At 43.4% G+C, this 16391-nt stretch overlaps 1 protein-coding gene across 1 annotated transcript in view; it reads left to right on the top strand.

Moving 5' to 3' along the window:
* The first annotated feature begins 13558 nt into the window (after positions 1-13558).
* The window catches only part of jazf1b (JAZF zinc finger 1b), a 20996-nt gene continuing 18163 nt past the window's right edge, over positions 13559-16391 (top strand). Inside the window, exon 1 of the mRNA XM_048261797.1 lies at positions 13559-13804. Within this exon, the coding sequence (XP_048117754.1) occupies positions 13690-13804 (115 nt within the window). The 5' untranslated portion in view covers positions 13559-13689. The remainder of the gene's footprint in view (positions 13805-16391) is intronic.

Genomic DNA, 16391 nt, shown 5'->3' with positions numbered 1-16391 from the left:
GCATCACCTAACTGTGTTTTTGCTTGGGAAACATTTAGATGTTGATGCAATGTTTAAGTCAAAAAGTCAAAGTCTGTTTTATTGTCAATTTCTTCATATGCCAAGACATACAAAGAGATCAAAATTACGTTTCTCACTATCCCACGGTGGAGACAAGACATAATTTTACCAATTAAGTCCACAGACAAACATAACATTCAAGTAAACAATAAAAAGTCAATAAGAAGGCACATACAATGAATAAATAAGAGCAGCAAATTGGGTTGAAATTGTGCAATTGTGCATAGACAGTCAATATAGTGCAAAGTCAGTCCAATAAATGGCTGAGGTAGTTCTGTTTGACCTAAGTAATCAAGTGGCATAGTGGTGCAAGTTATGTAATGTTGTTGTGTTTTCAGGACAACAGGACAACAACAACAAGTTGCAAAGTGTGCAAGTGTACAAGTGGAGTAGTGCAAGTGGAGTAGTGCAAGGCAGCCATTGTGGGTCCAAAGTTCAGGATGTTATGTAGCTGAGGGTGGAGGGGGGAGAGAGTTCAGCATCCTAACAGCCTGGTGTATGAAGCTGTTGGTGAGTCTGGTGGTGCGGGAGCGCAGGCTTCTGTACCTCTTCCCAGAGTGCAGTAGATCAAACAAATTGTGAGCGGGTGACTTGCATCACTCACAATTGTGGTCGCCTTGCGGGTGAGGTGGGTGGTGTAAATGCCTTTATTGATCTGTTCTGCAAACATCTTTTTGTCCAAAATTACATCAATAAACAAAACAACTTAAACCCCATGCTGTGGCCCTGAAAGTGCTGGTCACACTCTGATTGAGGATCTTCCTGTAGAACCACCAGATGGAAGCAGGGGATAAGACTACGACTGAAAGTCGGATAAAACAGCTGATACAGTTGCTACTAGCAGAGGAGAGCAGCTTTCTGCCATACCCAGTCCACATAGCCACACAGACCTAAGTTCAGCTTTAGGCTACAGCCATTACCATAGCCAGATAGTCGACATAGCACACACACAGGCCTTAGTTCAGCTATAGGCTAGCTCCTACACCTTAGTTCAGTTGCTGTCATTATACTATATCAACCATATTATACTACACTATACTAGGCCTATCATATATTACTATGCTATACTACTATACTATGCTGTAGCCTACTATACTATGTAGTAATCAGGACTGCCACAGTTACAGTCAGCTCTTCCACATGTGGCTTAGACACTCTGCCTACCAATTTCTTTAAAACTGTTTTTCACCTTATAGCGGCAGATGTCCTTCACTGTCAGGATCCTGCAGGGACTGACTGCCTTTTGTCACCCTGGTGGCCATTTTGTGTATTGTCCTGTGTTTGTTTGCTTTTGCTGTTCCCCATGTGCTCTGTTGACCTGTCTGCTGTCATGTGACTGGCTTCACCCCTTTTTCCTTATATGGTCTGCACTTCCGGTCTCGTTAGTTTCCCTTTCTGCTCGCACCTGTTCCCCGTTATTGTCTTGTTGGTTTCGTCTTCTGTGTATTTCTACATTGTATTGTATTGTATTTCTACATTGTAAATGTCATTGCTGTCTGGCACTTTTCCTAAGTCACTGAAAACAACTGTTGTAAAGCCACTTCTCAAGAAAGAAAAATAACCTGGATGCTTCCATGCTAAACAAATAAAATTATTGAAAAAGTAGTCTTTAATCAACTAACCACCTTTCTATCATCAAATGGGTATTTTGATTACTTTCCGTCGGGTTTCTGGTAGCCTGGCTAACGTCAGACCTCATCTCATTGAGATGGGGTCTGGGAACTACACGTTCATTTTCTCGTATTTGAAATGTGGTTTTCAATGACAAATGCCTCAATACAGATTCAGATTCAGTCAGTCCTAGTGCTACTGGACCTTAGTGCAGCATTTGACACTGTTGATCACAATATTTTACTACACAGACTAGAACACTGGGTTGGATTTACAGGCATAGTTATCAACTGGCTAAAATCATATCTACAAGAAAGGAGCTTCTTTGTTGCCATCGGCAACAGTACCTCAACACCAACATCCTTGACCTGTGGTGTTCCCCAGGGGTCGATCTTGGGGCCACTATTATTCAACCTCTATATGCTCCCACTTGGACAGATCATCAAAAATAATTTGATTTCATATCATAGCTATGCAGATGACACACAAATTTACTTAGCTCTGTCACCCAATGACTATGGTCCCCTTGAATCTCTTTGTCAGTGTATTGAACAAATCAACTACTGAATGTCTCAAAACTTTCTTCAGCTGAACAAAAACAAAACTGATTTAATTCTATTTGGTAAAAAGGAGGAAAGACTTAGGGTTGCCACTCTCCTTGACACAAAAGGGTTGAAACCAAAGGATACTGTTAAAAATCTTGTGGTGTATTAATTGACAGTGATCTAAATTTTGACAGCCACATGAAAGCATTAACTAAATCAGCTTTTTACCACCTCAAAAATATTGTCAAACTTTTTGGGCTGATGTCAAAACATGATTTAGAAAAACTCATTCATGCATTTATGTCCAGCAGTGTTGATTACTGCAATGGGCTTTTCACAGGCCTTCCTAAAAAGACTATCAAACAGCTTCAGGTGATACAAAATGCAGCAGCTAGGGTTCTCACAAAAACTAAAAGAACTGACCACATTACTCCAATTCTTAAGTCTGCGCTGCACTGGCTTCCAGTAAGTCACAGAATTGACTTTAAAACACTACTGCTTATGTAACCCACATGGATAGCCAACTTATCACTACTAAATAGCTTTTAGACGCATGCAGAGACTGATGCGGTTTAGAGGGGGAGAATGTAACCCACATGGATAGCCAACTTGCCCAATAGTTCTCTGGTGACCCCGAGAGGGCGCACGAGACAGGTTCAAACAATCAAACAATAATAAACAACTGCTAACTGTTACTTGAAATTAAAGACAGACGTCAGAACGGATAGGAGAACGATACGAAAAGATAGGAGAAGAATATTAATTAAAACAAGAATAATATTGACCAAACAGACCAACACTCTTGCATCTTCATATAGACAAAGATTTCCCCCTGAGAATGCTCGTCTAAACGCGAATAAAAAAATGAAGACGAGATGCCACTTCGGCGTCTTCTCTTTTCATCGTCACCGTATAAACGTAAGACGCAAGAGTATGTGATATTCGATTGGATATGCATTCCAGACCGCTGGGTGGTGGTGTGATAGAACCCCGGTACGTCACGTGCAGACATTCTAATTTGACAGTTTAGCTAGAGAGGTAATCAAGGATCTTTGGTTTAGCGGGTTTTTTTTTTAGACGGAGACGCAACCCGGTCGATCTTCAAAACTCTACACTCTGGAAGGAGTCTTCAGATTTTTGCGTCCTCAAGCCCCGATGGTGGGGTCGCCGTGTAAACGAAAGGCACTTATGATAAAATATTTTGTCGTCTTCCTTCGCAATTGTTCTCGTATAAACGGCCCCTTAGATAGCCTTCAAGCTAACCACTCTGCGGTTACCATGTGAACCCATAGCAACCAAACAAACTGGTAACGTAAATGGATTCATGGAAATAATATTCTGAACTTTAGCATTTCAGAATATTATTAGCACTTGGTTGACCTCAGTACTACGGTTATGATATGCCTATGATAGTTTTATTATAGAAATGATTAAGAGGGAGATCCATTGCATTAATTAGTATTCTGTACAATTTTGTACAGACTGGTTTTTTGATTACCCCTTCAACCACTCCTTGACCTACGCCTTGGATACCCTTCCCTGGACCATTTGTGTCTACGCCTTGGATACCTCGAATTTCCTTGCTGTGATACCCTTCCCTGGACCATCCTCATCGCCATTCTTCCTTGCAATATTCCCAGAAATTGAACCCCCGCCTTCATCCACTTTCCACCCAGTGACTGTGGTAGGATCTGGGCAAATACACCCACACCCACGGACTGTGACATTAAGGAATTACATCCACCACTATTTTTTATTTAATTATTTATTTTGAGTGCACTCTCTTTTATTTTTGGGGTTTATGTTTATTTTGTTATTTTAGGTTCAGAGATCTCAAGGGAATTGTTTATTGAAAAGTTACCTAAGTGCCGGCACTTCTGATAAACTGATATTATAGTTATATGTTAAGAATAGTTTTTATTGTATAAGGAAAAGTGATTTGACACCATAAATATAAATCAAATAAGTAGCAATAGTAATAAATTGAATATAGAGTCAAATAAAATAGTATAACATATAACGATTAAAATACATCAATAAATAAAGGGTATATCAAATAGGGTTTAAATAGACTATAAATAGATTTTAAACAGAATATCAATAATATATGCAATCAAATGAAATAGTTAATATATATCGCAATAGTTTTTTATATTTCCACTGATACCTTAGAATAGAATAATTTATGATTGCATAGAGTGAATTGAATGATATTTGAATGTTAAAATAAATATATTTTGTATTTAAAGAAGAATCTTTGAGAGTGGTGTGTTGTCTTGGGGTTGAGTCATTGAACTGTGGTCTAGCAATAACCTAAACCAGTCTCCTCTTGAACCTAGAGCTTAGAACTAGACTGTTCCCGCACAAGCACATATACAGTTCTGCAGAGGGTGCTGGGACCACTCGTTGCTTTTAGGACTCCAGTTAGAGCAGAAAAAGAATAGTCCACCATCGTTCCCTGAATTGTTGCATCTGCTTAGAACAGAAGAAGACCGTCGTTCAGCCAAGCTAGACAGAATGAAAAAGCACTTAGGGAGCTCAAAAGCTACAGCACATGCTCACACGGTTTATGGTTTACCCACCTGTTATGTGGCTTTGAGCAGGGGCGTCATGCAAGGCAAAATTCAGAGGGGGCACAATCAGGCCATTTTTTCGGGGTTCCTGTTAGAGGGGGGCCGGTGATTTCTCCCCCAGTATGCTGCTAAACATACCATTTCAATGCAGTTTGGGAGGGACAGAAATACCTTAACAGAGCAAGCAGCAACCATCCTCTATCTGAGGACTAAGCTAAAGTATCTATTTTGTAAGTTAATGTAAAACACATAGGTTGGTGAAAGAACTGTAAGCTCAAATTCAGCTCATTAAAGCATGTTTAGACACACACATTTACACTTAGGCCTACTACACATACTACATTATCATTGCAGTTGTTATGATTTGATTGATATGTGACCTAAGAACAATCTTACATTAAAAAAGTTGCTGAGGTCTGACTTTGTGGTGCTCAGAAATTAAATTATTGTTATCTTAATTCATGTGATGAAGGACTTTGAAAGAAGTTTGAATTTGAGGTTTCAGTGCTGAGTAAGGTTAACCCTAAATATTTGAATATTTTACTAGTAATATATTTTTCATGACCATTATGGCAAGCAATAGGCTACCTCATTTGTAAGTTGCTATCTGCAAATCATGAGCAAGTGACCTGATAATAACCTAAATTATGAGCATGAGAGAGACTATTATACTTTCTTGCCCTCTACATCACGGTCATAGCGATCCTATATAAAACAACTTTAAGCCTCCTTTTAAACGGGTAGCCTATCCCTTTTCATTACATGGATTAGCAACCAGATACGTGAAGAGAACAAGTGGAGAAACATCCAACGCAATTCCTTGGTAGGCCTAATGTTATTAGGTTGGATTTTGTAGTCACTGCAAATCTAACACCCTCTATGAAACTGGAAACAATTGAACCAGGAGACTTTGCCAAATATTTGTAATATTTGTAAGAGTAGCCTAGGCTACGTTATACTGACACCATGTAGGCTAACATTAACGTAATGCTCTGAATTCGCGGCCAACATCAAATCAATAGTTCTAACTATTTGATCATCAAGTCAAAATTTCCTGGTCAACTAATAATTCCACTACTTTTTATTGCTTAGCTAGACTACTTACCACTTCAACACCATTGACTGTATCTGTTTAAACTGTAACTGTAACAGTTCAACTGTTCAAACTGTAGCCTAAAGTTAACTGTAACAGTTCAACACAAGCAAAACATTGCGAGCTGAATGCACGTGTGAGTTGTTACGGGAACATACACAGACACCAATTTTAGGAAAAGGGCTGTTGACTGGTCTTCAGCTATTTTGCTACGGTTTATTACACATCTAGAAGAATACATTTGAGTCGTTATAGGCTCTGGCTTATTATGGAGCATAATAGGAACAAAGTTATGATCAAAAAAATTATCAAGGACGAAAAATCCGAGGGGGCACGTGCCCCCTTAACTTCAATGGGCATGACGCCACTGGCTTTGAGGTCTCGATTGAAAAGAAGCAAGATGATTCACAGAAACTTTGTGATGAAGTAGTTGAACTACGAAAACAGGTTGCAACCCTGTCCACTAAGAGTGAAATGAATTCACAGGCTTGCAGACATCCAATTGAAACCAGCTGTATGGTCACAAATGCCTCCATGCCTCGAAATGATGCTCCTCGCTTCCCTAGGCCTTGGTTCTGTTTTAAATGCGGTGAGGACGGTCATATTGCTGCTCGCTGTTCTAATGCCCCCAACCCAGTCCTGGTCCACCAAAAGAATGCAGAGCTGAAAAGAAAGCGTGAAGCTCAGAGAACTCATCCTGCCAATGTCACCTCAATGCCTTTAAACTTGTAACAGCTCCTGTTTCGGGACGTTCAGGAGCTGGGCGCCAGTATATGTGTCCCAAGCCTATTACTGATATAATGAACAGAGCAAACACACAGAAAAATCAATACAGACAGAGATGTCAAAATAGCCAATTCCTTCCCCAATGGACTTGTAGGTCCACGCTGCACTGCTTCAGTCTCTATTGAAGGAATAGAATGTGAGTCCATTCTTGACACTGGATCCCAAGTCACAACCATTTCAGAGACTTTCTACTCAAACAATTTGTCATTTCTTCCCATCCAGCCTATTCAAACCTTGTTTCAAATAGAAGGTGCAGGTGGCCAGCATGTTCCTTATCAGGGATATATACAAGCCCTTATCTCTTTCCCCGGTAACATCACTGGTGTAGCTGAACAGATCTCATCATTGGTTCTCATTGTGCCCGACTGTCATTTCAACACTCAGATACCCTTGTTGATTGGCACAAATGTCTTAGACAGATTATATGAAGACGGCGTAGAAAAGCATGGACTGGAGTTCTTACAAAGACAGGACCTCAACAGTGACTGTGTTTTGCTATTTCAACATGTTGCCCAAAGTCATCGGGAAGAGAATTCAGTCAACCAAGTGAAACTACATGGACGCAATTCTGTCACCATTCCAGCAGGAGAAAAGGTGTCGATCTATGGTGATGTTAGGGTGAAGAAGAACTCTCCACGCTCCCTTTTTGTGGTTGAGTCCCCTGAGACCATTGCTTTACCTGGTGGAGTGTTTGTCGAAAATGCCCTGTTAGAGATTCCACATAGCTCTTCGAACAAAATTCCCATTGTCTTAAAGAACGTGACTGACAGAAGCATCATGCTGCATCCTAAGCAGGTGATAGCAGAGATGATGGTAGCACAGTATGTGATGCCGTCTGAGACACAAAAGATGCCTGTGTTTGATATCCCTCAATCTCAGAGTAACACACTCAAATTCGACCTGGATGATTCCCCCATTCCAGAGGAGTGGAAAAGACGGATTGCAGATAAACTTTACAACACGCCAGAGGTGTTTGCTGTTGATGACCTGTCCCATGGTCACACGACTGCTGTGAAGCATCACATCCGACTTCAGGACGACATTCCTTTTAGAGAGAGGCCCAGGCCCATTCATCCCTCTGACAGAGAAGCTGTGAAACAACATCTCAGAGAGCTGCTAGATGCTGGAATTATCAGAGAGTCAGAGAGTCCCTTTGCTTCACCCATTGTCGTTGTGAAGAAGAAAAACGGCTCTGTGTGGATTACAGAAAACTGTACAACAGTTACATTCGAACAGTTAAAGATGCCTATGCTCTTCCCAACATCGAAGACACTTTCTCTGCTCTCAGTGGAGCCAAATGATTTTCTCTCATGGACCTGAAGTCGGGTTACTACCAAGTAGAGGTTGCAGAGGAAGATAAGCATAAGACTAGTCTGGAATTGAACCATTCACCTCGCTTAATCCAAGGGGCAGGCAGAGAATTGTCTTACAAACTGCCTAGGCATGCAATAGGCCAGCGCTACGACCATATCCGTATCCGGTCGGCAAAACGGCAAATACATCCTTCTTCAAAAGGAATGACTTAAGTGCATTGTGTTGCTCAACTTTCAAAGAAAAGCACAAGTCCAACTCCTCCAAAGTTGACGCCAACGCCGATTCAAACAACCACTCTTCGTTCGCCATAGCCACCTTCCTTGTTGTTCACTGTCGCGAGGATGTCGTTATCCTGTTAAGCCCCCTTTAAGACTAACTAAAAATAGAGCGCTGTGATTGGATGAAGTCCACGGCGCCAGCCAATAGAAATCCCTATGGTTTGATACTAGACGTACAGGCTGAGCAAATTACTTTGCCGCCGCTAGGGTGCGTCTAGATTTCTAGGCTAGCATAAGACCGTTTTTGTCTGCCCTCTAGGCTTCTGGGAGTTTAATCGCATGCCTCAAGGTGTTACAAATGCACCGAGCACTTTCCAGAGGCTGATGGAGGAGTGTGTCTGGATTGAACTGAGTGACTTACATCTCAATGAAGTTTTGGTCTTTCTAGATGACCTGATTGTATTTTCAGAGACACTAGAAGAGCACGAGGCCAGGCTCATGAAAGTATTGAACGGGCTCAAAGACTATGGTCTGAAGCTGTCTCCTAAGAAAGTTTTATTATAGAAATGATTAAGTCTTAATTATTATTAGGTTGCAAGTTAACAAAGGGAGATCCATTGCATTAATTAACAGATATTCTGTAGCTAGTAATTCTTTTTTGTTTATCAGACTGGTGCTTTTTGATTACCCCTTCAACCACAAACAATTTGATTTAAAGGTATTTTTAGGGGTTTTTTCCTTGACCTACACCTTGGATACTTTAGCATTTTTATGAACTTGGTTGACCTCAGTATTTAGTATTCTGTACAATTTTGCTGTGATACCTTGGATACCTCAAATTTCCTGCTTCCCTGGACCATTTGTGTCTCACCTTGGATACCTCGAATTTCCTTGCTGTGATACCCTTCCCTGGACCATCCTCATCGCCATTCTTCCTTGCAATATTCCCAGAAATTGAACCCCCCGCCTTCATCCACTTTCCACCCAGTGACTGTGGTAGGATCTGGGCAAATACACCCACACCCACGGACTGTGACATTAAGGAATTACATCCACCACTATTTTTTATTTAATTATTTATTTTGAGTGCACTCTCTTTTTATTTTTGGGGTTTATGTTTATTTTGTTATTTTAGGTTCAGAGATCTCAAGGGAATTGTTTATTGAAAAGTTACCTAAGTGCCGGCACTTCTGATAAACTGATATTATAGTTATATGTTAAGAATAGTTTTTATTGTATAAGGAAAAGTGATTTGACACCATAAATATAAATCAAATAAGTAGCAATAGTAATAAATTGAATATAGAGTCAAATAAAATAGTATAACATATAACGATTAAAATACATCAATAAATAAAGGGTATATCAAATAGGGTTTAAATAGACTATAAATAGATTTTAAATAGAATATCAATAATATATGCAATCAAATGAAATAGTTAATATATATATCACAATAGTTTTTTATATTTCTACTGATACCTTAGAATAGAATAATATATGATTGCATAGAGTGAATTGAATGATATTTGAATGTTAAAATAAACATATTTTGTATTTAAAGAAGAATCTTTGAGAGTGGTGTGTTGTCTTGGGGTTGAGTTATTGAACTGTGGTCTAGCAATAACATAAACCAGTCTCCTCTTGAACCTAGAGCTTAGAACTAGACTGTTCCCGCACAAGCACAGGCCTTTCCCTCGTCGTGCGGGTGAGCGTTGCTACAAATCCCTCATAATCACTCAGCTCTGAAATGATTGGAAGTTATTTATTCCCTACCGTATGTGAATGAGTCCAAAGAGTGTGGTGCAAATCCAGAGGTCTGAGCTATGGTTATGCTGTAAACAATCATTACAATTGGTACCATTTCAGCATAATCTGATGATATTTTCATGTTTTTCAACTTTCGACTAGAATATGCACTTTATAAATGCCTAAAGCATTTGGTTGGTCCATAAGTGTGACAGATGGTTGAACTTGGATTACACTAACTGCCGATTCACTGCCATTTTTCCTCTCTGTCGATAGACACTCGGAGCCACATTGAAAAACATACACACACACACACTGAACACACTCATATCATCAGCGTCCCAACAGGAGCCAGACTGCATCAAGAGCAACAAATCATGGGTCTCAGCGCAGCAAAGCTGACCTGGGGGCCACTGAGAGCGGGAGCTCCAGGAGAGGGGTCCCGCCGAGCGCCGCGCAGCCCAGCCAGGTCACCTCCAGCTGGGCCGCCCACTGCACCCCCACGGCCTCTGCGTCTGGAGCTGTGCTCATAACTCAGGACTGTCCCGCCTCAGTCTCTTAACCCTCAGCTTTAATCAAACTTTATGGATCCCTTTGTCCCTTTTACTGCCAATACCACACACACACACACACAATACACTCACAGCACATACACACGCACGCACACACACACACACTCTGAACACACTCACACACCTGCACTGTAAATGGAGATAGAGCAATCAAAGCATTGGGTCAATGACCCTCTCAGGAAGATGTGCTGTATCTCTCTCTCTCTCTCTCTCTCTCTCACACACACACACACACACACACACACACACACACAAATACACACACACACAGACGTCTGCTACTGTGCCACGTCTTGTCTGCTCCTCTCAGTCCTGATTCTCTGATTTATCTTCAGGTTCTCTGCGTACTGCCTCAGTGTGTGTGTGTGTGTGTGTGGAATGGTTCTCAGTGTACTGAATAAGTGTGTGTGTATGTGTGTGTGTGTGTGTCGCTGAAGTGAGGCTTGTCTGTCTCACCCGAGACCTGATCCAAACCAGCAGTAGCAGGACCAAAGCTGCAGAAAGCATTACACACATGAACCAATAAGAGAGCATTACACACAAGATCTCTGAACTCTGTTTAACTGATCTCTGGGTACTCCATCACACTGAGCTCTCACAGAAAAGGAGAAAACGTCAAGAGTATTGTTGTTAGGGTCATTGGTGTTTATATAGACAGGGCAGGCACAACTAGAAAGTGGGGAAACGTAACAACTGACCTTCTGAACACATATACACAAAAACACACACACACACACACACACACACACACACACACAAACACACACACAAATATAATGTACAATCCTGAGGTGCAAATTCACAAACATAGGCGAACGTTTGCAAACGTTTGCAAGCGGTTTTCTGTTTGCCTTGAGATTTTGAGGAACGTCTGCAAACACTCCCAAACAGTCTGAGCAGGTAATGTGAACACATCTCTGTCCTCTGCGAACATACAGTGGAGCTGGACATGAGCTGGACAAAGTGTTACGGTTAAAATGGAATGTTTACACCAAATTAACAATTAGGTTTTTTGACTCTGAAGAAGACGCATGGACGTTGAAACGTTAGTCAGTTTGCACGAATAAAAACACTTTCAAGGGACACCAGGCAACGTTTTCGTGTTAATTTAATTACTCATCTTCGTAAGTCGGTATATGGTAAATGACTCATTACAGGGCGAATGAAGACTCTCTCGCCCGCCCCTACTGCCTGTAGGAAGAATATCCCACTTGCAAGTTCAGTGTATCGTACCCGCCAACCGAAGCAGGATCAGTTTACATCCTGCATCCACAGCACAGAGGGAGGCTAACGAAACTCTAGCGATTGTTGCAAACGTGTCTATAATGGGAGAGCCAGCAAAGAAGCAGCGAAAACCCTTGACGGAAGATGCAAAGAAAAGGAAAAGAGCTTCAGACCGAGCGAGGGGGAGTTTCGTAGAGAAAAAGCATCAGGCTTGCCTGGTGTCCCTTTAAGCATTGAGTGCTCCGGTCCTGCTCCTTGGCTCTTGTTAGACCTTGGATCTCCCTTCTTGACTTCTATGTCCTGTTCCGTGAGCACCAACCAGGCTGAAGCGCAAGTGACCCCCTTCTACTGTTCAAATGTTCTCTTCAGAGAAAACATGTTGGCCTGAACGCTCACCACTGTTTGGCAAACGTGAACGCACCTCTATATTGAGACATGCATGACACAATCTATCCATACTCACACATAAACAAACCAAGAAAGCAGAAACCCTTGGAACCCCTACACAGACACAGACACAGACACACACACACACACACACACACACACACACTCCCCTCACACACACACACACACTACAACATAAATGCAAATAAAGCAGTCTTAACAGAAACAGACAGATAGCTTCTCTGTTTAATCTTGTTGGAGGAATGTTCCGAGCCTTGGCTGTTTATTCATTTGTGTGTGTGTGTGTGTGTGTGTGTGTGTGTATGTGTGTGTGAGGGGCGTGGCTGCAGTCTTGTCGGTAGAGATGGAAATGTTGAGGAGGTTTTATGTAATATTTCACACTTAAGGGTTCCGTTCCTCAGAAACGACAGGCCTCAGGTTCCGCCCCGCACCTCAGAAACGACACGCCCACGACGGGCATGGTTAGCAAATGCAGGAGGAGTGTGTGTGTCTGTGTGTGCGTGTGTGTGTGACCTCATGTCTAGAGAGCAACAACGTGAGCAGTTCTGTGTTGCCTCCCTACTTGACCAATAAAACTGGATTCTGACTCTGACTGACCATCCCCTGACTGACCATCTGAGTGACCATCCCCTGACTGACCATCTGACCTCATGTCTAGAGAGCAACAACGTGAGCAGTTCTGTGTTGCCTCCCTACTTGACCAATAAAACTGGATTCTGACTCTGACTGACCATCCCCTGACTGACCATCTGAGTGACCATCCCCTGACTGACCATCTGAGTGACGGTGACCATCCCCTGACCTGGTCTCACTAATAAAATTTCAATTAGTTTAAAATCTCTGGTAGCCAACTCCACGTTTGAAACAATTAGCAAACAACATCCTGTATGTTTGATATGCTATTAGGCATAATTATATAAATAGCAACTCAAGGAAATACTCCATAATTAAAATGAAACATTTTAGTCTAGTCTGAAGTTAGCAGTCAACATGATACGATTCATTTATTTCTCAACCAAACGTGCCACCTTGTGGACAACTGATGGAAGTGCACCACAAACTCCACAACAACCAAAGGCACAGAACAAGTCACCACAAACGTATCGCAGTATTTGCAGTAGCCTACTCATGCGTGTATTAAATATGTAAACAAACACCATTCTATAATTAAAGCGGAGCTCTTCATTATTAGGTTACTAGTAACCCCAGGTCTGCAAACACACACGCACAGACCACACACAAGTGTAGCATATGAACAAACAACACGAACAAAACAGCACAAATGCTGTGCAGAACTAACGCCGCCAGTCAGACTGTCATGTGTTATACCAGTCTTTATCGCATTGTTTATCTGCATCAACAGGTAACCATGACGTCAGTGTCTGCCTGCATGGACCCTCCTCCGGCTCTCGCGCTCCACTGCTGCCCGCTGCTCCAGCTGCTACCGCCGCTGTCTGGCTGCCGGTGTCTGCGTGCGTGCCCGCCTCCTCCTTTCCGCCGTCTGCCCCGGTCCATGTAGGCTAGCAGTCGGACACCATGACGGGGATCGCCGCTGCCTCCTTCTTCTCCAACACCTGCCGTTTCGGGGGCTGCGGGCTCCACTTCGAGTCTCTGGCCGAGCTGATCGTACACATCGAGGATAACCACATCGGTAAGTGCAGCGACGCGAGCTGCGAGCAGCTACAATCTGTGCCGCTGTTCGGACATGGCCGGCTGGTGCGGGGCGAACGTAACGTTAGCGCTCCACTTCCTGCGTCCCCGCTGCGCTGTTGCTAGGTGTGGTGTAGATGTGCCTTTCGTAGCGTTAGATTGACGAATTTCTGACTGCATCGTGTGATTTTACCAGCCTATGATATTTCGAAGTGGACTGGTCGACAGTGGTGTCGTGCAAGCGCCTCGTAGCGAATGCATTTTACATTTACGGACAGAATCCGTGTCGAGTTGTTGTTCACAGTGCTAGGCCTGGATCGCCGCGGCTACTGCGCGACCGGAGACAGAAATGACTCATAACCTCTGTGCCTCTATCATTCGGTACTCAATACACACTGGGCTGTTGTTTGGTGGTTTTAACATATTTGCATAACTATTTAAAAAGTGTTGTTTCTGAATGATGCAGGTTAAGTTTTGATGTGTAGCTTTCTGCTAACGTAGTTCCGGTTAGCCTCATATCACTATCAAGCGCTGGATGCAGGGAAGCTAACGGACCTATGGGTTCCATCAGAATTGCTACCTGGGAAACAACTTGTCAGCACTTATTTAGGTAAACCGCTGGTTATTTAATTGACTAGCCCATGAGTGCGTTCATGAGTCACACGGTGTGATCATCTTTATTTGCAGGCTTAGATCGACTGGTTAAATGGTGGAATTGCTCGGTGGTAACCCATCAAGCTCCCCAGCTGCTCTGACGGTGACATTATGCGCTCCATCTTCAGATATCAGATCATCAAGGCAGACCTGAACAGACAGATTATAGAATTGAAACGACAAAGTTTACCATCAGTCTCATATAGCTTGTCAATTAATTCGAGAATCTTCCTGAGTGCATGCGTGCTTGTGTGTGTGTGTGTGTGTGTTTGTGTGTGGAGGCGGCGGGGGTCCCTCTCCTAATGCGGTTTAATTAAATTAAATTAGCTTTGAGGTGTCTGTGCAGCCGCAATCCTCACGAGACTCAGCGCGCAGTGCAGGGGGATGGGGCATGCATTGTCTGCCCCGCGGCCGGCCTGGCGGGCGGGACGTGACTCGGTCGGCCTCGGGGAATGATGAGGCGGAGGTCAGGCAGCCTTCCCGGGATGCGGGATCACGGTAGCTCCATCCATCTTCTCCCGAGGCGAGTCGCATCCTCTCAGGCCGGTGATCGCGTGTAGCCTACTTTGCATCGCTCATAACTTTAGCCACAAGATTGCGGAGAATGTGTGTGTGTGTGTGTGTGTGTGTGTGTTGACGACAAAAAAGCACATCACTATGTCAGTCGGTGGGCGGTGAGCTGTCTGTTGTATGCGTCCCATCTGGCGCGGGTGTTAATGGTTAACATCAACCAATCTCAGACAGCCTGACACGGCTCGTTCCCATGACAACTGAAGAAAAAAAATCAATAAGGTGTTTCTCCGCTTATCTCAGGTTGACAAGACGTGTTCATGCAGGCCAGGGTGACGCGCGGTATGCACCCTGGTCTCAAGCGAATACAAAGGAGAGCGAACGGACGGCGCCGCGTGCTGTCTGGAGCGCAGGCGCTGGAGTGACTGACCGGGAGAGACTGGAGGAGGTCGCGTCGCTAGGGCAGATGTGTGTATTTGGTTCTAGAGCAGTGTGTTGTGTTGTGGTGAATGGTAATAGTGATTATGTGTGGAAGTACAGCTATATCACTGTGTTCAGTTGATGGTGCTAGTAATTGTGTTGACAGTGATTGCAGTGGTGATGGTGGTTGTCGTGGCGACGACACTAACCGTTACCCTGGTGCCCCCTCACAGACCCCTGCAGGAAAGTAGCTGATCTGTGTTGTTGCCTAGCAACCATTTCCCCATCAGTGGAAATAGGCCAACACACACGCACACAGGGACACTTGCACCATCTCAAATGCACACTCACATCCTACCTTACACACGCACACACACACACATACAGGGACATTGGCATCATCTCAAATGTCTTACCTCTCACACACACACGCGCACACACACACGCACACAGGGACACTCGCACCATCTCAAATGCACACTCATGCCCTACCACACACTCACACACACACACACACACAAGGACACTTGCACCATCTCAAATGCACACTCACGTCCTAACTCGCACACACAAACACACACACACACACACACACACACACCATACACCAAATCACACTGCAAACACCCTCTGGGGGGCGCTATCCTGCTCTTAGATGAATAGATGGAGGAATAGCATCTCAGCTTACTCTGTGTGAGTGTCTGTGAGTGAGTGTGTGTGAGTGTGTGTGTGAGAGTGTGTCCGCCCTCCAGGCTACAGCTGGACAGCTGTCATGGAGATGAGTGTGTGTCCTTATGAGACACATGAGTGTGTGTCCTAACCCGTCACCAGATCTTGGATATAAACAACAGAGAGCTCTTCTTCCACCTTAAAATAACGGCCTCAATCTCATCCTGGTGTTAAACGGAAGTCTCTCTGACATTACCAGTGCACGCCAGGATCGCTTGGTATTGCACCATGCAACGCTGTTGATTGTGTCGTTTTTTGATGAACTCGGCGCTAAG

Source organism: Alosa alosa, chromosome 13 (genome assembly GCF_017589495.1).
Source record: "Alosa alosa isolate M-15738 ecotype Scorff River chromosome 13, AALO_Geno_1.1, whole genome shotgun sequence".
NCBI classification, from domain to species: domain Eukaryota; kingdom Metazoa; phylum Chordata; class Actinopteri; order Clupeiformes; family Clupeidae; genus Alosa; species Alosa alosa.
This window is presented reverse-complemented; position numbering and strand designations above follow the sequence as displayed.